The 21253-nt window shown below is 40.0% G+C and overlaps 1 protein-coding gene across 1 annotated transcript in view; it reads left to right on the top strand.

Moving 5' to 3' along the window:
* TMEM132D (transmembrane protein 132D) overlaps positions 1–21253 on the top strand; it is a gene marked incomplete at both ends in the record, with an annotated part of 259935 nt that overhangs the window by 211994 nt on the left and 26688 nt on the right. The window contains one exon of the mRNA XM_082007930.1: positions 7033–7176. Coding sequence (XP_081864056.1) covers positions 7033–7176 — 144 coding nt within the window. The remainder of the gene's footprint in view (positions 1–7032; positions 7177–21253) is intronic.

Here is a 21253-nt window from a genome sequence, read left to right as displayed (position 1 = left end):
ACCTGTTATTTTGGTCCTTCTCTCTCTATTTACTCCACACAGCACTGTCGTATATATTTAGCTTTTCTTTCCCCCCCTTCAAACTTAGCAGTGATAGATTCTATCTATACAGAGATGAAAGTTCATTAGTAAGAATATAAAATAGCTAAAAGGCTTTGCAAAAGTTAACTCTCAGGTTAAATATAATTAGGTATTTTTCCAGAATGCCTCGCGTGTGACAGTCGGAGGGGCAGACAATCTCTGTTATTATCCCCTGTTGCTTTTTCCCTACAGCACAATCCAACCATTAGCTGTTCTCTGTTTTTAACTGGAAAATTGTGATTGCCGTGCTTTGTATGTATATGTGGCTTTGTTTTACTGCTCATCCTTGCCAAATCTGCTCAGTCCAGAAGCACTGATTCTGCGCCAGTGGAGGAGGAGTGAGAGCGTGGCTGGAGGTGAGCCACCCCCAACTGCATGGCAGTCTAAACTTTTCAAGGAATCACAGACTGAAAAAGAAAGAATGAAAAATATAGTCAGACATTGATTCTGCCACTCATTTCTTTCTAAACAGCAGTTTTGCAATCATATTTTGCTATTAAAAAAAAAATCCATTTTTCTCTCTCTGGCAGCTGTGTGGAGGACTAGGAGTCAGCAGGTAGATACATGCAGAGAAACATGCATTTGGTTTTCTGTTTATGCTCCGTTTTAGCCCTGTGTCAGCACATCTGATTGTGGATATATCTTGCCTGTATCAAGGAAAAAAGGAAACTGATTAAGTAGCAAGTGCTTAAATTAAACATGATTAATTTGCTTTTACATCCCCTTCCTCTCTCCCATTCCCAGTGATTTCAGATTTTACTCTGCATAATGAAAGGTGCACACGTTAAACCAAACAGCTAACTTTGACGTTCATGTCATTCTTTTCACATTTTTGCATTCAGGTTTCACCATCATTTCTCATACTTGCAGTGTTTCAGCTTGTACTTGTGTGTAATTCTATTTATATTAAAGGCCCCACAAATTATTTTGTGTTATTTCTGGCCACAGTTCCTTTATTCTTTTGGACACAGAATCGCAGCTAATTTTTCAATTTTTTTGTGCGTGTGTGCATTTTTTCTGAGCTAAAGGCTCAGAAACCACAGGGCAAATAAAGAAATTAGAATTCTATTCTATTAATTTCAAGCTTTCAGACCAAGTACTACGATATTTCGATATTTTAGGACTGAACTCAAGCTGTTTGCAAACTCAGAGCTGACAATAATGTACTACAACCAAGGAAATTTGCTTTGGAGCATTTTCAGTTCCTCTGCGCCAACATGTATCTAGCCCCGCCAGCTGCCTCTGAAACTTGTACTTCAACTGCCGTAATCTTACCATTAAAGGTGGATTTAAGTTTTAAGAACCAATGAACAAACCTTTGTGCTTGCAATCAGAAGCTGGGAGATGACTCTGCGTTTAAGGTGCAAGCTCAGCTTTACTGCAGCGTTCAGTACTAATCCGGTATAATCGAGCGTTAGGTGGCATGAACTCGCAGCAGCTCCTTTAGAGAGATGCATCTATTTGCTTTTTTCTTCAGCTGCTGCTTTCTGACTTTTCAAATCCCATCTATGTTGTTGTTTTTGTTTCCTATCCTTGCAGTGGTAACAAGAGGAAAAAAGCTGAATTTGACCACATCCATGAGGATGTCAAGCATTTAGATTTTATTGGTTTAGAAGCTTACTAAATTTAAACAGAAGCATTAACATGGCCTTAGGCTCTCTTGACAGTTATAAACTCTTCCTTGGGGGGATTTCTGTAATGCTTTCTAATCAGCTTAAGGAGTTAATTAAACAGCTGTCACTTAGCTTCTTAATTCTGAGACTTGATGCTAAAGAAGATTTGAAATTAGTTATGCATGACTGAAGCATGGATTCTTTGATATAAATAAGATGGCTGCTAGCTGAAGAGGAGGAAAATCTGGGCCTTTTTAAAATAAATAGTGAAAAGATTCAAGGTGGTACCCTGGATTAATGCTCTACAGGCTGATTAACAGAAAAGAAAAAAAAAAAGAGGAAGATGAGGGATATTAATGAGCACCAAAGGGGATGGATTTTCAGGCAGCTACTCATTCATTTGGTGGCGTGCCCTGGACTTCAGGAGATTGCAACGATCGTTTTATTCTCTTCCCTATTGCAGACTGTACATTGTAACCCCAAAAGCCACGCTACCTATTGAAAACAAAAAGGAACATGCCTGATTTTAGAAATTAGATATTTAGCCTGCAATGTTATATTCCACTACTATAACAAGAAATGTAACTGAAGATCTGCTGTGCTTATAGAACATGTATTATAGTGTTGTGGGGACTTTTTAATACTTTTTTCCTTGTGTATTGTAGTAGGACAAGTACTTCGGCTCCTGAAGGGTATGAGCTGCAGATGAGTCCAAGTTATTTTGAGGAAACATGTCTGCAGGTCTTTTTTGAAAGCGAGCTGGTGCCTTGCTCACTGCTGTAGTGTTGTGAGGTTTGTGAGGGCTAACAGGGATTCGGCATTAAAATGATGTGTTGAATCATGCTAAAATGCTTTTGGAAAAGAATGCTGACAGTTTGTACTAAACTTTTCCTTGCCACATAGATCTGATGTGGGGCCTCAAAGCTAAGCATGAGTTACTCATGTATTTCTTTTAAAAGTCATTATTAATACAAACATTAGGAAATGTTCTGTACACAGAGAGAACTAGGGGGAAAAAAAAGAAATTCTGTAAGGTTTATAAAGATATTGTTAAAGTCCTTTCTTTCACCCCAGGAATTACAATGCAAAAGATATCAGAAACGAAATTAAACTGCAAGGAAGCTACCAATTAAAATTGAAAAAACTAATAGGTATTCGCTTCTGCATTTCTACTTAAATAGATGCTTTCTGTGTACATCTTCTGAATATGTTTCTGCTGGAGGGCTTTATATGCTTAGTTATTTAATATGAATCTCTTCAGTAGGCAAAGAACACTCACTCCAGAATCTTCTTTAAAAGTATTACTATTTTTTTAACATGGTAGCAATTTCAGAATAAAGATTACCTGGTCTTCCTTTTCTATTATATGGAGAAAAACATTTTTCTCTGATTGTTATTATTATTTCATTTTATTATTTGGGGTGTTCAGTGTATGTGAATTATAGAGATATGCTATGCAATAGTTAGAGAAAGTTCAGCGTCTTTTTAATAGCTGCTCAGGGAATCAACTTGTAGCTGTTAGAATATTTGGCTATAGCTTTGCAAAAGCATAACTGTTCCCATCTGGCAATGCCCTGACATCATATTTCCTATAATCTATGTTAGTTATGGATAAAGAACATAATATTTCTTCAGAAGATTCCTTTATAACCTAAGCAGCAAAAAGTAACACTTTTAAATTAGTAACTATTTAGATTTATAGCTTTTACATGCTGAGACTCTGAACTATAAATCTCTGTATAGCTAAATAAATATCATGTTTGTTTCCTCAAAATGAAATAATTTTTGTATGCTTTCATCAGGGCAACATTAAGCCCTTTCTAGCCATTAAAAAAAATGACTGAAGAAGCATTTTACTCTGCCCCTGCTGTGGAAATCAGTGTAAATGGTTATTATGCCTCTGTGTTCAAGGGTGAGATGCAAACCAGGTGCCTAAAGAAATCATCCTCCGAGTCCATACACGTAGAGGTACTGAAAACTCTGCAAACAGAATATACAGCTGAGTTATTCTAGTGTCACTTAGCACAGCTTTGGGCCATTGCCAGGTTGCTTTGCCCTTCTTTTGCTTTAGAGAAGTATTGGATGGATTTGTTTTCCTGGGACTGGACAAGCAGTTGCTGATAGAAGATGGGAAAATCACCATAGACATTTCTGTGAACTCCAGGCATTACTTCTTGCCCCCACCCCGCTCGTTTCTTATCGAGATAGAGGGGACAGAGATTGTTTTGGAGATTTTGATGACTGTCTAGGAATTAGCAATACTGTCACATGCTGCGCATTGTGCCAATATGGACTGTGCACAGATCTGGAAACACTTTGGTTCTGAGCATACATCTAGAACATGGATACAGACAAAACCTACAAAACTGTGAATCTAGGATCTTTGATTTTGGATAGAGACAACATATCAATTTGCTTCCTTACCGTAGAATCAGGTATGAATACATTCATCTCCTTGCAGTTAAGTACTCACATTAAAGTAATTCAGATGATTCACACAACTGGGTTATGTACAGATCTGCTGGACTGTAGCCTCAGACACAAAGCTCTGGGGCAGGAGCCGAGACCGTGTTACTGAGCCCTGAAGCCAAGCGAGACTCTGGACATGCAGAAATTCCCTGTGGATTAGGTGTGCTATGCACATGCGTTTAGAAGGTATCTGAGAAGGAAAACAGGGCAGTGACAGTGAAACAGCTGATGTACTAAGTAGCCTGGTTTTGCACGCATTTCCATAAAGTGACGGGTACCGGCTATATTAGGATGTGGTCTGTATTTGGAATGTCCAAAGCCAGCACTTGGAAAATTTGGAAACTCAAAAGAAATTCATTAAGCTTGTGAGAATCATTCTCAGTTCCTAGCTCTTACCAGGGGAAGGTACATTTGCCTTTGGTAAGCAGTCCTCATTAATCAACTGTTTCAAAGGCTTGGTTATTAAACTTCTCTTTGCTTTATAAAATAATTGCAAGGGTCATACTGTAATGTATCAACTGGAGGAAGAAGGCCTTTGCTGCTTGGGGGAGCAGGTCTTTTCAGCTTGGCACAAGGTGCAAGCAGCCAGGCATATGGTATGGCCTCAAATAGTCCCACTGAAATGAGATTCGAGCCCAGGTGGTTGCAAAGTCTGGACCTAATGCCTGGATTCTGTAATTATTGTGGGTGCTTAATAGCACTTGTTCTGTCAAGCTGCCCCCGTTAGCAGCTCTGTGGAGCCTGTAGGAGAGTGGCAAAAGTATCTAAAAAATCTGCATGCAGTAACTTTGCTGCAAAGCCCAGGTGTGAAAAAAAATAAAAGAACCTGGAAACGTAATTGCAAATATTTCTGAAATCTCAGTTGCCTGAATAATACATTCTCTACTGAGAACAAATGTGCACCCAAGACAGAAGGGCCTTACAGTACAGGCAGATATTCTCACCTTTGTATGAATTATAATTTCAAAATATCTGAAGGGCTTTTGTGCTAAGGGAGGGAGAGGATTTTCTTCTTAAGTTCTCTTTTTGTGAAATCCTATTTCACCCTCCCCTAAAGATCATGGTGAGGATGGGGAAACTTTAACAAAGTAGCTATCAAAAGACCAAGAGGTTTTTTCTTTCTTTAAATATTGCTCTCAGTCCGAATAAAGTGTCTGTGTTTCTTTAAGTAGTATGGAAAGGTCTTTTTAGATGAGAGCAATCCCAGCTTTTCCTCTTTAGCCCAAGAGGCAGCAGGGGGAGTCGTCATCTTCTGGTAACTTGGTTTCAATCTCCCACTTTGTTGTCTTCCACAAGTGAAATCAGGTCAGTCTCAGAGCTCAGTGTGAGCTATTTAGATAATGAGAAGTTAGCACTTGGGGGCTTTGGAAGCCTTTATTTCACAAGAGCCAACTGAAATCAAGAGCCTCTTGTTCTACGGGTTAGTCCGTGACTCGCAGGCACAGTTCTGAAAGGCTCGGACACCTTTCCAGGAATGAGCAGTTTCATGCAGTTTAAGAGCAGAAGAATTCAGGCGCTGGTTTGCGCTCTCGGTGCATCTTAGCAGGCATCAGTGATATGTGCTGTGCGAGGCTGCTCCGACCCCCAGGTAACTGAGCGTGCTGTTCAGTCTCATGCTCGTCGTATAATCAGAACTTGGTGCTTTTAAATTAGAAGTGATAAATCAAACAGAAGGAATGCATTTTGCAATAACGATCACAACAATGACGTACCAGTGACACAGATCACTGCAGAGCTCATTTTGTTTAAAAAGCCCGGGCCCTCCTCAGCACCGTTCTTTTTTGGGAGAGGATGGTTTTGCATGACCCTTATTAAAGGTAAAGAAACAGTCGTGAACACGTGCTTGCCTACCATTACCCAAGAAGACCCAGGATAAGTCCTAGAAAACCTGATGAGGGTCTGATTCCCCACAGTCCTGTGGTATATGTAGTCGTTTACACAGGACCAAAATGGTGGCACTCTTAAACTAATTCCCTAGGAGGCAGAGCAGGGGAAACCAGATCTTATCTGTCATGAGAGACGTGCCAGTAGCCCATTTCACAGGCTGAGTTGTTGAATCTGCCAACATCTCAAAGAGCAGCCTAAAGCCTGCCTCTAAGACTAGAGCTGCTCCCATACACATGGCCAGCCTGAGCGTCCGACCGAACGCGCGGTCAGAGGCCGTGCTAGAGCACATGCCAGAGGGTTTACCGTGCTACCGGGTGGCTTTTCTAGCAGCTATTGTCCCTGTACAGGCTGTCTACAGGCTGGAAGTTGGAAAGCGTGGGTATCGCAGAAGACAACCCCAGCTGCAGGGACTTGTAAAATATCACCCGGGAGATTTGGAGCAAAGTGGATTTCTGACTGTCCTCAACCCAAACTTGTTCCTTAACGATTACACAATATTTCTTTGGTCTAAATATTGACCAAAGTATTTGTCCAGAAGTTTCATAGAATTTCAGTGTTTGTAGAAAACCTCTTGGGAAAAGGTTCTGTGGGTAAACCAGCAAGACTTAAGACATTATTTTTATGTGATCAGCATCATCATCAGTGAACTCCTCAGGTTGGAGATTTCATTGTTGCTAGGTGTATGGTACATCTTGTGTATGTGGTACAGGGTCATTTCTCAGGGTCAGTCTCTCTGACACTTGATGAGCGTTCATGAAATAGCAATAGGAGCGTGACAAATACCTTGACAGCCCTGGATCAGAACTAGGAGTTTGGTTCCAGGATTGAAGGGAGGAAATTTGTCTTTTCTGCCTGCTGCACTTGAAACAGTTCTTGGAATTGCCATTAGAAATTAAAATAATTATAATGAACTGAATTTAGGTGGTACTAATGAATTAATAGCAAAATATATTAACTAAAGGGGCTTTTTTTGGTCCCTTAGGAAGCAGAGATCCTGAATACAGCTATTCTCACTGGGAAAACAGTGGCTGTCCCTGTCAAAGTGGTCTCCGTGGAAGATGATGGGACTGTGACTGATCTTCTGGAATCTGTGGAGTGCAGATCATCAGATGAAGATGTCATTAAGGTAGGATCATACTGCTCTGTTACACAAAGGCAGAGGACCTGCAAACCAGTGGTGTTCTCTAATGTGACAAGTTCTTTCATCTTCCTAACTGTTCTACTGCTGGAAGACAAAGGTTTATTATTGCTGTTACATATAGATTGGTTCAGTGGAGCAATAAAACAAACACAAAATTTCACACTTTCCATCCTGCATGTCAAATACTTAGAATTGTCTGTCACTTCCCACTTTTGAAGTATTTTCGGAGTTCACTCTACCTTTGCCTTTTACTTTTCAGCGGGGTGGGGGTAGGTTCAGGAATGTTGTCAGCTGATATTCTAGAGAAGGAGGCAATTCCTCTGAAGTTGGTTTGCCACATTGGAACAGAAGCTGTATGACTCGAAGTTTGAGTCTCTTCTTGGTACTGACCCAGTAGTGTATTGCAGACAACGTTAGATTTAAATTTGGAGATTACTTTGGTCACAATTGCTACTAGGGGATCTCACAGGAAACATGTTGGCTGCCAATCATGGACTGGGAACTACTGGATAAGACACTTGACCAGTGGATTTACTCTTTACAACAGCTCTATAGCCTGAACATCCTTGCAAGATAAATGTCAGGCATATACTGCTACTCTTAGTTTTTACTCACAGTGTGTACTTTCCTAGCCAGTGGTGAGCTGAGAGCTTGCAGGAATGCCTTTAAGTGCCTTTTTATTACTGAAGTCTTAGGGTCAGACTGGACCCTCAAGAAAATTGCTGCTTCTTGAAGACTTTCTGCTTGTACTGATATTCCTACTAAAAGCTTGTAAGAAGTCCTGCATATTCCAACTCAGCTTGGTTAATGATTAACACACATTAATGGTAGCGGAAGGACACGGTCAGCAGTGGTGATTGTGGGAGATATGGTAGAAAGCATTGCAGCATAGTGACAGAAACATTGGCTTGTCTACAGCAGCTTTTATCTTTTCACAAACTCATCTGTGGCTGTCACTTGAGAATAGGAAATGAGAGACATGGCTACAAATAAAAGTTAAAATTGAATTTTTTTTAACATAACCAGCATGTCACAAAACGACTACAAATACTACAGGCTACCCCTCCAGCTGCTGGAAATCACTGTTATCCCATTAACTTTTGTGAACTGCACCATATTGAGGACTTGGCCTTTGTGAAATTTGCCTTAGCCTAAAGCTGACTGGAATGCTAAGCTTTCTCCCTGTTACATTAGTTCATTTTAATTTGGATTCAAACAGCTGAGGGTATTGCTTAGCTCCAAAGCAAGCCTCCCTGGGCCCCGTTAGCTGAAAAACACTTTTCCTAGTGGATATTTTTTTGCGTTTATGGGCAAAGTTGAGTGTAGGTACTTGGTTGTTACTGTCATATGGGAAACTCTTGGGAGTTTGAGACATACCTACAAGCTTAGTAACTTCATGTCACAGAGGGAGTGACAACTTGGAGGAGGGTGATTGAAGAATAGAGCTTTAAACAGTATAGGTTTAAATGATCTGTCTTGCGCTCTCTCCAAACAGATTTTAAACCGATTTTTTTGGTCAAAAAACTGCAATTTTTACACTCATTGGACTTGTTCTAAGTATTTTTTATATTTCCCTTTTAGAATCTACTCTGGATTTCTGTTTTATCTGAATGGCCACCATGCTGGTATTTTTTGGTTAAATGTGTCTTTCTGGCTGTCTTAATAGAGACTTTTTTTTGCTTCTGTGAAGCCCTTTTGAATCTGGTAAACCTGCCAAATATATCAGACTGTTGGACTGAATCTAGGTTTAAAAACAGAAAGAAATTATTTGGGGTCCTTGTGTTGTGGAAGTTAGTGGACTAAGTCTTCACTCACTCATTAACTAACTTAGTTTTTTCAGAGAATTAGAAAAAAGAATCTGAAAACATATAATTTGGAAGATATTTTAAAAATCAGGTTTGTTATCTGAAGTTTTAGTTTATCAGAATGATTTGGTGTGTTCATTGGATATTTGCGTAATGGTTTTGTCTGATATAAATCTGTAACGGTATGTAGTAAGCAATATGCTCAGCTCTAACCCTGGCAAAGAGGTTAAAGTGGTAGTACTGCTAAAGTGTATATTTATCATATTGTAAGTGCATGAATATACCAATAAAAGCTTGTGTGCTTAATATTATTCATATATACACCATTGCACAATGATGATAATGATAGGCCCTATGTCCAAACAGGAAATCACTAGTCAGAGATCAAGACATTCTGGGCTTCTGCAGAAGTCCTGCTGATGTTCACTCCTCCTCAGTAGGAACGCAGGTTTCCACAGCATTAAAATGAGTCGCCAGTTTAAAGTGAGCTCTTAATTGAAAATGTGTCTCCAAGTTTCCAGTTTACCTGCTCTGTTTCAGACCAAGCTTTATGCACAGACATCTTATCTAATGAAGATAAAGGTATATAATTACTGGCCAGCCTTCAGCATGCAACAGTAATTAGAGTTTCTGTTCTCTGGACATTAGCGTAGTGAATATAAAATGGAAGAAAAAGTCTGCTTAAAATGCCCGTTGAAAGATTACATTTCTTTGTGTCTTTACTGTTGCTGTTTTTCAACGTATGTGTCATGTAGCATCTGACAGATTGATTACGTCTTCATGGCTTAGCTTTTATTTCTTTTTTTTTGGTGTCAATGATGCGTTTAAGCTCATTTTCCTTGCAGAATGAGGATACCTCATTCTTCTTTTAGTTTCAGGTGCCACACTTATCACTCACTTCTTTCATCTGGGACTTCAATGAACTTTAAAGAGCTGGACCAAATTCTGCGCTGACTTGTTTTCTGTCAAACTGCATCTACTTGAACTTGGTTGAATAAGTCAGGAAACAATTTAGTCCATTGAAACAATATTTTTATTGACAAATGATTATCTGAAATTATTTGGTCCACCATGACAGAGTAACCACGCCAAAAAAAATGGAGGCATGTTATAGGCTCTGTTTCACAAATGAGGAATCTGAGGCACTGGAAAGTTAAGGTGAGAATTTCCAAGTGCTATAAAGAAGTTCTGACCATTTAAGTAGATGGTAAGACTCTCACTGATCTCATGGAAAAAAGAAAGATTGGTGAGCAGAGTTTCTTTGCTGAGTTGTTAATATGGATCAAATTCTCAAGATGATTTAAATCAAGAATGAGTAGAGAGGAAAAAAATCCACATTTTTTAATCTTTCATTTTGAAAAGACATTTCCATTTCAAAATGGCCATTTTTTCAAGGCTCAACAAAGCCTAAAGGTCTCCAAAGCAACACTTTCCAATGCTCTGGGTTTTCAATTTGATGAGGTAACTGAAAATCTGCATTTTGGTTGCCCTGAAGTGAAAACACCTTTAGGTTCATTTTGTTTGATCAGTTAACTAAAATTTCCAATATATTCTCAGCTTTGTCCAGAAGCCACTTGCCAGAAGTCACACAGTGAATAGTGCCAGCACTGGGAACAGGATACAGTTTCTCTGGCTTATTTTTATATTACACTGTGTATTTTGTAGAGGACTCAATTCAAAATCTGTGTGTTATCCAAAATCGCATGCTTTTCTAACAAAATACCTTTAGCTTATTTCCTTCTAGAGCTTCTTGTACTTTTCTTAGGTCTCAGATAAGGATGCAGACAGGAGGCAGGTACACTACCTTTCATCTGTATTACAAGCAAACTCTGCGGGGGGAGAAGGAGTGAAAGGAGGCTTGTTACTTGTGGCATCCATCCTTTGCACAGTGTGGGACTTACCACAGAGCCGTGGGGCTGTGTCCCCCCTGCAGGGGCCGTGCAGGATGTTACAGCGTGCCTCTCGCCCTGAATTCCCATTTCCCAAAGCTGCAGCTCTAGGACCAGTTCTGGCCGTGGGACAATTGCCTGGTATTTCTGCTTGTCGTCTGCAGAGTCTCATCCCTCTGACTGTGCGTGAGGAGCAAAGCAGTCATGTTTTATCCCTGCTTGCTGTTTTTTGAGCGGCTGCAGGGTTGCAAAGCCAGACTGTCCCAGCCCCAGCTACATGGTAGGAAGGTTTTGCCTATCTGGGCGAAGGCTTGTTACCTGCTTTGTTCTGTATTTGGACTTTTGCTTTGGACTGTATTAGAGGAGGTAACAATGCACTTGGCTATTTATAAAATACTACTGCAGACTAATAAATCTTTCAATAACACTTAGTGTGGTTTTATCAGTGGCAAAATAACTTATTTTTAATCAAGTGACAGGCTTTACAAAAACTGAAGTATCAGAGCATTTAAAATAGCCTGAAGCAGACAGTGTTTTAAAACATTAAACTTTTAACAGCTCTTTCTCTTACTTCTTACACTGGTGCACTTCAGGGAGAAGTTGAATTCTTCTCAAGTCAGCGGAGTGACAGTAAAAAATCAAAGGGAGAAGATAATCGGGTCCAGGATTTTATCTGCTCCTTAGTTTAGCGTTGACAGTTCCAGTGCTGGAGATTTCACAAGCATGTTGCTAGTGGCAGTCCATTTGATATTCTTTTCACAACGCATTCTTGGATGCATGTGATTACACAGGCTTTCAGTTCCAGCTTTCAACTAGAAAATAAAACCCTCACGGCTGCAGGTTGAAGGCATGGGCCTCAAAAATGGAGGTACTATAAAGATACACAAAATTTTAAGAACAGAAGAGTATGAAGAATCCCAGTTTCCCTGTGATCTCTCAAGTTTAAGTCAAGCTAAGAGTGAGTTGAGATGCGTGTTATGGCTTGTTTGAGTCTAACAGCTCACCCAGTCAAAAGGGAGAAGCCAAGTGCTCACCCTTTCCTGGTGCTTGCTCCGGTGAATTAGTGGGGGGAGAAGCACAGGAGGAGAAAGCACCCTGCCGTGGGCGCAGAGCAAAGCAGGAGAGAGGGAAGAGCGAGGAAGAGCAAACCCCTGTTTCAGAAGCAGTGAGCTGTTAAACTAGCTAACCAGAATGTGTAGTATCACGTGCAGGTGAGGCTGTCACGTGAGCTTTGGTCAGTCGGGGTTCAGAGGACCCACGTAGAAGGAAAAAGCAGATGTAATCAGCATAGTTTGTTGAATGATATCAAAGAGAATGCTTTCTGGTTGGCAAGTGGGATTTTGTCTAGATTGAACATTTACATGGAATATGTTTGTGTAGGGCTGAATTTTAGAATGGGAAAATACATCTCTGCCTTGAGGGTTGGGTGAAGATCAAGTTCAATCTGCCGTGGTTTTCCGCAATATAATGTGGTTTCTCTCACCAGCTGAACTGCTTTATTCCATCGCAAATAATTTTGATCTGTCTTGAAACAAACGTCTGATTTAAGTCAGCAAATGGATGTTTTTATTTTCTGCAATGTCTAAACATTTCATTGTGATAGAAAATGATGAAATCATGTCCTGTCATTTCAACTCAGTTTCAGTATTCCAGACATCAGAATCTTTATGAACTTTTCACCTCAGGATGAAGCAACTGTGAAAAAGAAAATACTTTTTCTGATCTGCTCTAGTAATCAGGAGACAGGACAAACTCAGAAAAATGCACTGTCAAAAGTAAAAGTTGTAATAATAACTGTTGAGTTCAGTCCACGTGCTGTTGATTTTGGTTAAAAAGGGAGCAGGAACAATTTTAATCTCTCTCTGGCATGAAGAGCAGACATGGCAAAGATGAGTCCTGAATGTAGAGCTGGTATAACAGTCCCACATCTCCCAGGAATCAACTGAAACTCACCTAAAGCTGTTGAAGCTACTGGATTTGTCTCTCTCATATTCTGCCAATTCATCATTCTGATGTGAATCTTGAGAAATAACAAGATTTCTGTGGAGTTGTTTGCCTTTTTGTAATCATCTGCATGGAAAATCCCAGTGTGACTGGGACAGTTGCTGTTGACTACAGTTTCTTTGTGTTTATGAAAGGCTGTAAGCATGTAAGATACAAAACTTCTCTGTAACAGAAAAATCCAAATAATTCCTGAGTTGACACTTCCTCAAAATTCTACAGAAGATGCCAAGAAATCTGTCTCTTTGTGCTGAATGGGAAACAATATATGTTCTTGTAGATAATTTCTTTCTGTGAATATTTCTGTTCCTTCATGGGAAGGAATATGTCTATTTTCATGAAAAGAATGAGGCAAAAATTTAACGAATATCCAAACAGTGATGCCAAAGAGGATCTGAGTAAGGAATTCTTTTGAATAATGAGGCAGGGATCATGGCTTCCCTTCTTATTAGCTGCTGGTCCAAAGTGTTTATGAAGAGATGTAGACAGCTAGTAGTCAGCTATGATTGTGAAAAGTAAGAAAGAAATTATAATGGCTGGACTTGAAGAGCAGGTTTTTTTCCACAGGTAGATCATTTCAAGTTTCATATTTGATATTTTGGAGTTTTTTGACCTGGAGTTAGAGAAGAGGTTGTTTTTAAGAAAGTAGCTTTGAAATTCTGGAAAAGGTTCATTTTCAGAGCCTAGGTGTTTGCATGAGCTGATGGAGTAGATCTAATCACTTGCTGAACTCAAAATGTGCATGTCCCTAGTATGTTAAACAATTGCTAAGGTGCAAATCTGTGACTGTTTAAGTAACGTGGAGCTGCCGTCCCTGCCTCTCTGCTGACCATGAGTGCAGCTGAGTGAAAATGAATCAGTCTGGGGGTTTTTTGGTGAATGAGCTGCCTGCCTGCTCAGCTCCCTGCTCCCTGGCCGAGTTCATTTCAGATGCCCATGAAGCTTGTGCCAGCACTGGGAAAGAAGTGACACTGGCGTGGGAATCAGTAGCTGAGGGTGAGAGGTGGCCAGGAGTGCTTCCTTCTATTGTATATTCACTGAAATGACATGTGAAATTACGGCTTTGCACAGGCATTCCCATGCTGCCACATCATTAGTCTGCTACCATTCATGTGCCTGTGAAACCCCCAGTGAAGATGCTCAGGAACTATGGTGAAGAATATCTTCCAAGTGCCTCACCTATTTCTGAGTATCAGATTTGTACAGCAAAGATACCCATGTAGGAATGTCAAAATCACCTTGCCTTTCAAAGGGGATTAGGGGTCTTACTGGTTTTAGCTGCTTTCAAAGCCCAGCTCATTGTATACTGAATCTTGGTATTGAGAAGTGCTCCATCATCTCAGTGGAAAGAGATTGGTTCATCTCTAGAAAAAATGTGCCGAGGAAGTAAGGAACAGACAAGCTGAATACAAAGGAGAATTAGTTCTCTTCTTTCTTCCACTGTGCTAAGCCAGCAGTGCATTACTGAAGCACATGATGTCACACCGATATAAATGAAAGCTAAATTGGGCTCAGATCATCCAATAGCACCTGTCTCCAAAACAGGAACTTGCATTAATCATTATAAGTTGTGATTCTTTCTCTTACAAAGTTCCCTTTAGCTTTAAAACTCTTGTGTTCTTCAGTTCCAGTGACTGTCTGCCACTTTCTTTTAGATGTGATATTTATAGCTCTTTGTGCCTGCTCTAAGCCATCCTCCAGATCATGACAAAAAACTCTGTGTTGTTTTATTACTACACAGTAAAAAGTTACAATATGCCATATAAATTATTGTCTTCTCAGCCCAATTTAGGATTTTTCTGGACATATCAGATACAGCATAGCCACTAAATGGCTTTGCTTTTGCTTAGCATTTGCAGGACTGTCCAGATATTGTATTAGCTGTGGAAGGGATTGGTCTTATTAAAATACAAGGTATTTTCATCTGATTTAAATATGCTTAGATCCCGTGACTGTATCAGTGCTGTGTTGATTACTATTAGTTGAAGATTAAGCTGATGATCTGGAGTTAGTAGGGAACTAACTAGGTGGTCAGATCTGAAACATCCTGATTATTAGCTAAGGGATATTTGGAAGACACCTAGAGTTCTCAGAGGCAATTGGAAGAACAAGGGGCTTATTTAGGACATGTATATATCAAGGAAAAAAAGAGCCTACGAGTGTTAGGAAGGCTAAGAGGTTGAAAGGACATAATACATAAGTGTATTGTGTGAACACATAAGTGTTCAGAAAATGTGTAGATGTGGCACTTCAGGATGTGGTTTAGTGGGCATGGTGGTGTTGGGTTGATGGTTGGACTTGATGATCTTAAAGGTCTTTTCCAACCTTAATGGCTCTGTGATTCTGTGTATGAGCCCTCAGTTCTCTCCTCTTCATAGGTAATGTGTTTAATTGGTATGCTCTAGTGGTTAAACCTGGGTTGGGATTTTAGGCATTACAGATTCTAGTAAGGGCTCAGTCAGCATACAGTGTATGACACTTGATTTTCATTTCATTTGCCTCTGCCTTAATAAGATTGGATAATAATTGGATAACCCGTTGGATGGGTTTTCAGATGCGGCATTGAAATGTGCTGGTTATAGTAGGGGCTCTGGTATATGCTTTCAGCTGTGACATTGGTGTGCTATTGTGATCTTTGGCATGTCATTAATTTGATCTGTCTCAGCATAGACACATACAAAAGATGTATAATGGTTCTGAATTACCTTGACGGATAAAGAGCATTAATACTAAATCCTTGAAAAGTGCTTTGAGATCTTTACATAAAATGGACTATCTAAGCATCATCATTATGATTGTTAATAATATACGTAACTAGGACAGAGCACAGATTCTTTAGGAAGCACTCTTGTTAGATTTAACTTAATCACAGCACATAAAAATTAGTCATGATAAAATACTAGTGGCTGACTAAGGATTTAGAAATATTTCCAGATTTCTTATGTAACAGAGTCTGTGCAGGTCTGCTGACTGAAGATTTCTTCCCTTTTATCTACCGTCTGGACCATTTTGCATTACTTTCTAGGACCTTGTTGAGGCAAGCATGTAACCCTCTTTGCCTGAAGCTTAAAAGGCAAGGACTTTGTATGTCAGACCACTTGCTAAAGGGATTGACTTAGGCAAGGTAAGTTTCAGACCTTCGTGGCTGATCCACTGGAATAGGGTACCTTTCAAATTATTTTTCTATTCTGTATTCGGGAGATAATCATGCTCATTATTTACCAGACCAAGGATTAATTAATAAGGAGAGAAGAAATGTAGACACAAATCCAGAGGGTGGGCAGTTGCCTTTGGTACCCTGAAGCGCGACGCTCACACCCAGCGCAGTGCAGAGCAGGAGGGAGTCCTGCAGGTCGGTGTCCTGCAGCAGCTGTAGCGGTGAAACGTCTCTGTCCACGGAGCAGGTTTTCATGTCTCTCTTCCCTCCCATATATGTGCAGGAAAATGAATGTAAAGACAATGTACAGGCGGTGATGTGACCGCCTTTGGACAGACTTCTCTCTCCAGTGCTTGACTCTGTTAGCTGCTGCTGTCAGTACCACTCAGCTAGTGATATCCAGCCTACCCATCATCTCTCACTCCTGTGGTTCTTCTGTAGTGGCTATCCAGCTGTTCCATGATATCTGTTGCTGCTGCTTTTGCTATTTTTCTGTGCTTGCTATGTCTTAAATATTTTTCTCTGTTTCTGCCCTTACTTACGCTTTGGGTTGCCAGTTTTTAGCCTTCTTGTATCAGTCCCATTGCTAACATTTTCTGAAAGCTTTGAGACAATAAAATATCTAGTGGTATACTAATGTCTCCTAAGCACCACTGGCTGCATGTCTAGATCCTGCAATTCCTTATTTAAGATCTGCAGAAGTTCTGAACTTCCACTTAGGGAGCTAGATAAGCTTGGGCAGAGCAAATGTATCCTATGAAAGACCAATTCATCCTTTTCCAGATATCTTTTTTGGTGTGGCATAATCAAGTTTTAAAACTTGCTATCCTTAAATAGCTCAAGAAAGAGTATGTTTTGAGGCAGATGATTTTGCATTGTTTCATTCTGTCAAGTGCAGTGTAGCCCTGGATTGTGCTCTCAGCTCTTCCCTGGTTTTCCATGATGACTTCTGGCTACCCATTTAACTTGTTCTCTTTGCAGTTACTTATAAAATTGATGTAGTACTTCTGAAGGATTTCCAAGTGCATGAGAAAGTAAATAAGTAAAACACGTCTGATGTCAGAAACCAAGGAGTTATCTGAGTCCAGTTTATTATAAAAAATAATTATTTGTAATAGTTCTCGTGCTTTACACGTGTGAGAGGATCTGGTCTATTGCCTTTTCTAAGACTGCGGCACAGGTGTTGTATTTGTTTGCAGGAGATATTAGTGCTATTATTTTTCCCACTTCAACTACCCATAGAAATGCTGAACAACTTTCCTGTTTCAGCCTTATTTTGCAGCATCACCTTGTTTAACTGGTTATTGGATGATAAGCCTGGTTTCTGAAGCTATTTAGGCATTCAAATCCAATTAATTTAACTGGGAATTAGAAACCTAAGCACCTACAAAAACTGGCCTTAATGGCTCTTCAATTTTAGTTAAAAATATAACTGTATTTGGAGCAGGTGGATATTACAGAAAGCTGATATTTTCTCCCAACTTATATAATCTCTTCCGTATAATAACTGTTAAAAATAACCTGATTATTTGCAAGCAGGTAATTATTTTTGCAACTGTGAAGGGATTTTGTTTGAGTAAATTTAGGGCATCTTCTTTAGACTTCAGGATTTGAGTGCCTTCAGCAATTTCTTTTAGGATTTGAGAGCATGTGAAAAGCTGTTTGTGTGAGATTTTGTGCAGATCTGGAGCTGATACTGAAATGAAACCTATGAACATGACCTTCCATTACATGCTCTGTTTCATTCTACTAAAAGCCAGAGAGGGAGAAGTGAGACTTCAGTAATGAAGGAAAGTATCATTTGCCCTGGTGACTAGACATCTAAAGGCATGATGGATATGTACCAAACTACATCTTATGCATTGTCTGTAAGCATGAGATTAATTGTATCTGACTGTCACGAAAAGAAAAAATCAGGGCCAGTCTCACATGCACACATACAATTTCTGCTAATGATTGTATCTCATTTCTGCCACTGAAAATCCAGAGTTAACCCAGTGTAATTAATGGGATTGCTCTGGACTTTCTTTGATGAGGAGAAGAGACAGTCTAGTCCTTACTGGGAAGTTTTTCGGTATCTAAGCACAGCTTTCACCGTCACTGGGAGGTTTAGTTTTGCATCGGCTTAATGCTGAAAGCAAAGATCAGCCAGAGCCAATTTTAGCTGTTTCAGTGCCATAGCCGTAAGTCAGCCCATGTTTCCTTGAAAGTTCTTCACACATTTTGAGAATGCTGAGCTGAGTTTTAAGCTTGTAACAAATCTTGAAAGCAACTGTTTCCCTAGGGCTGAGAATTTCACCACAAGGCTTTCACACAAGCCTGCAGATGGGATAAGAAACAGCCCCTCTGGCAATACAGTTGTATGTACTATACTAATTTTTGAAGACACCTTGATGAGTAGTTTTCCAAATTCTGCCCTTTCTTCCCAGGTTAAACAGTGTGTGTGTCTAATCTCATCTCCATCTCTCTCTTTTCCAAGTAGATTCAGCTGGGCTTCATTCATTGATAGTTATTTGGAGCTCAGGCTGCTAGGAAAGCTGTCCATAGGTACAAGTAACCTCATCCTGTACTTTTTAGTATCCAGATCTGACAGTTATCATCTGGTCTCCAGCAGGGCTAATTACTGATAAGAGTTTTTTCTTCATGGGCTGGCTGGTTGGTTGATTTGTTGCTGTTGAGGTTTTGAGAAAACCAAGTGCATAAAATGAGACGTTAAATGTCATAAAGTGTGCCTAACACAGAAAAACTGTAGGAAAGATAAATCAGAAATTACTAGGGGACATGAATGAAGATAATCCCAGAAGCACATTGGCTGGGAGAGGACTTCCTTCACTTTGTAATGAAACTCCCACCTAAATCCATTATAGCTTCTGAAGTCATTGGGACAGGGAAATAAAAGAATTGTAGTGACCCCAATATGTAAATATAGATGTAGAAGTTTGTTTGGAGAGATGGAGGTTAGAGGCCAGATATCATGAAATCAAACATAAAGCTTCTTGGCAGAAATTTAATCAGTGCATTAGTTATCATGGATTTTCATAAAAATAAAGTAATAATGTTTCAGTTCATAAATGTGAAGTGATAGCCTATGAGTTAGCCACTGAAATGATATTATAGACCAAAAAAAGAATAATAGAGGAAATTGAGAAAGCAGAAGAGAGAGTTGTAATAGAATTGAGTATTGGCATAAATACATATCATGAAAGGGAGATTGATTTAATGAAAGATATCAAAGTCAGAAACTCAGCGTGTTACAAAGATCATTGGCTCATCTGATAAAGAATCCCTAAGGCTACACAACTTTTAGCTGAAACAGCCAGATTTACTTGAAGTAGACTAACTTTAAAATTGTATAAGGAATAACATATTACAAGGGAATGTGCTTCTGCAGTACACACAGTCTATTAAGAAGTTGTGCAAAAGAGGAAGAAGTTGATCCATTGGAAAATGATCTTTGCTCATACGTTTTGTCAGAAGATTTACAAGTACATATGGAAATGAGAAATTGTTGTAATCCAAAGAGCCTAAATAGCAACAATTACATGGTAGCAAACTATGAGTATTTGGAAGAAAGCACTCCTGGTGAAATGTTGGCCAGGCTACTTCTGTGGATGGTGTTCTGTACATAAAAAGCAGGTAGGACAGACACAGATGGCATGTGAGTGATGTCTCCATCTAAGTGTCTGCTAATGTGGAAAGATTTATTTTAGTTGGTGAAAGCCTTTCAGGATTCACCCATATCCACCTATAAGTGCAAAGAAATTAAAATCTCCCTTGTCTGCGTATGTCTGAGGGAAGAAGACTCAAAGAGCCAGATGAAACTGTGCTAAGGTCTCCTCTGAATATCTAAGGGTGATAGAACAACTCTTTTTTAGTACTGCTTTATGCAAAAAAATGGAAGCCAACAAGTCTGAAGTGCAGCTTCATCCCCTGCAGTCCTATAGGCGTGAATAACTGCACACTGAGATTTTGCAGCAGTCATAGCTCTATTGTAAGTATCACATCTTTCCTTTTCCTTTTCCCTCCATTATATGGAGTCCTGCTTCTCAAACAAATAAAAAGAAAAGGAGCCTCTTCTTAACTGCTCGATCTCAGCCCACTGATATATGCACATAGGTACACAGAGATAGGGTGAGGCACAGCAGACAAGAGCCCAGGGAGGATCTATACATATCTTGTAATCAACTTTTCTCTTTCTATAATGCTTTTTTGCATGGTGAGGATCATCTCTGCTTCTGAAAAAAATTCTGAATAATCTTAGCAAGCCCCTCATAGCATCTTCCTGAGGCAGACAACCCTTATTCACCTGAGGGGGAAATAAGGAGTTTAATAACTCACCTAAAAATCTCACAGCAAATAATTCTTTGAGAAGTTCAGAAGGCTTTGTGGAGCCCACTGAATGCCGCACCACACAAAGAAGTGCTCCCTCTTTCTCAGTCTTATTCTCCCTGGGAATGGATGAGTGGCAATCATCAGATACCTGCAAAATTTTTCATAGTAGATCTTGAAGTTGAGCACAACTGAGTGATGGCGCAGGCGGGCTTCCAGCAGGAAAAGGGAGGAGAGTGACGGGACGCCAGCGAACCCTGCAATCTGCCATTTTGAAGCCACAATGCCAAGTGCATGACTAGTGAGCACAGGGACACCAAATGAGCCCAGTCTCTGCTCTGCTTTAAATAAAAAAGGTAAGTTTCCGAGCAGCTGGAATTGTGGTACCAGGTTGAGCTCAGTACAATTGCAGTAATATTTAGCCCTTGTCATCAGTTGTCTACTCAGCCCACTGGTGAGTGTGAAGAACAAAACCAGAGTGAGCTCCTGCCAGCTCGCTGTGCCGAGAGCTTGGCATGAATATGTACATTTTTCCAGGAAATTTTGCATATAGTTGAGCTGTCCAGTTTGTTCACGTCGTCTGGAAACCGAGAGGGTGCAGCTGCCCAGCTGCTCCAGGTGCCTGCCATGCAGGCCAGAGTGTGCTTATGCAGGGGACTTGCGGATTAGCATAAGCGAAGCACTAAAGACCGAGTATGTCTGGCACAGCTTCGACACTAAATATGTGAGTGTTGCTGGGTTTTGGCCATGAGGTTTTTACAAAAGAGCAAATGTATCTATGAAATGCCAAAGAAGATCTGACAGGCTGCACCACCGCATCACTTATGTGCCCTGTAAAGAAGTGAAACACTCACGTACCCACCTAACACTTGAACCAGCAA

The sequence above is a fragment of the Phaethon aethereus genome, assembly GCF_964289735.1.
Source record: "Phaethon aethereus genome assembly, chromosome: 17".
Classification (NCBI taxonomy): domain Eukaryota; kingdom Metazoa; phylum Chordata; class Aves; order Phaethontiformes; family Phaethontidae; genus Phaethon; species Phaethon aethereus.
Note: the sequence above shows the minus strand (reverse complement) of the source record. Positions and strands in the feature narration are given on the sequence as shown.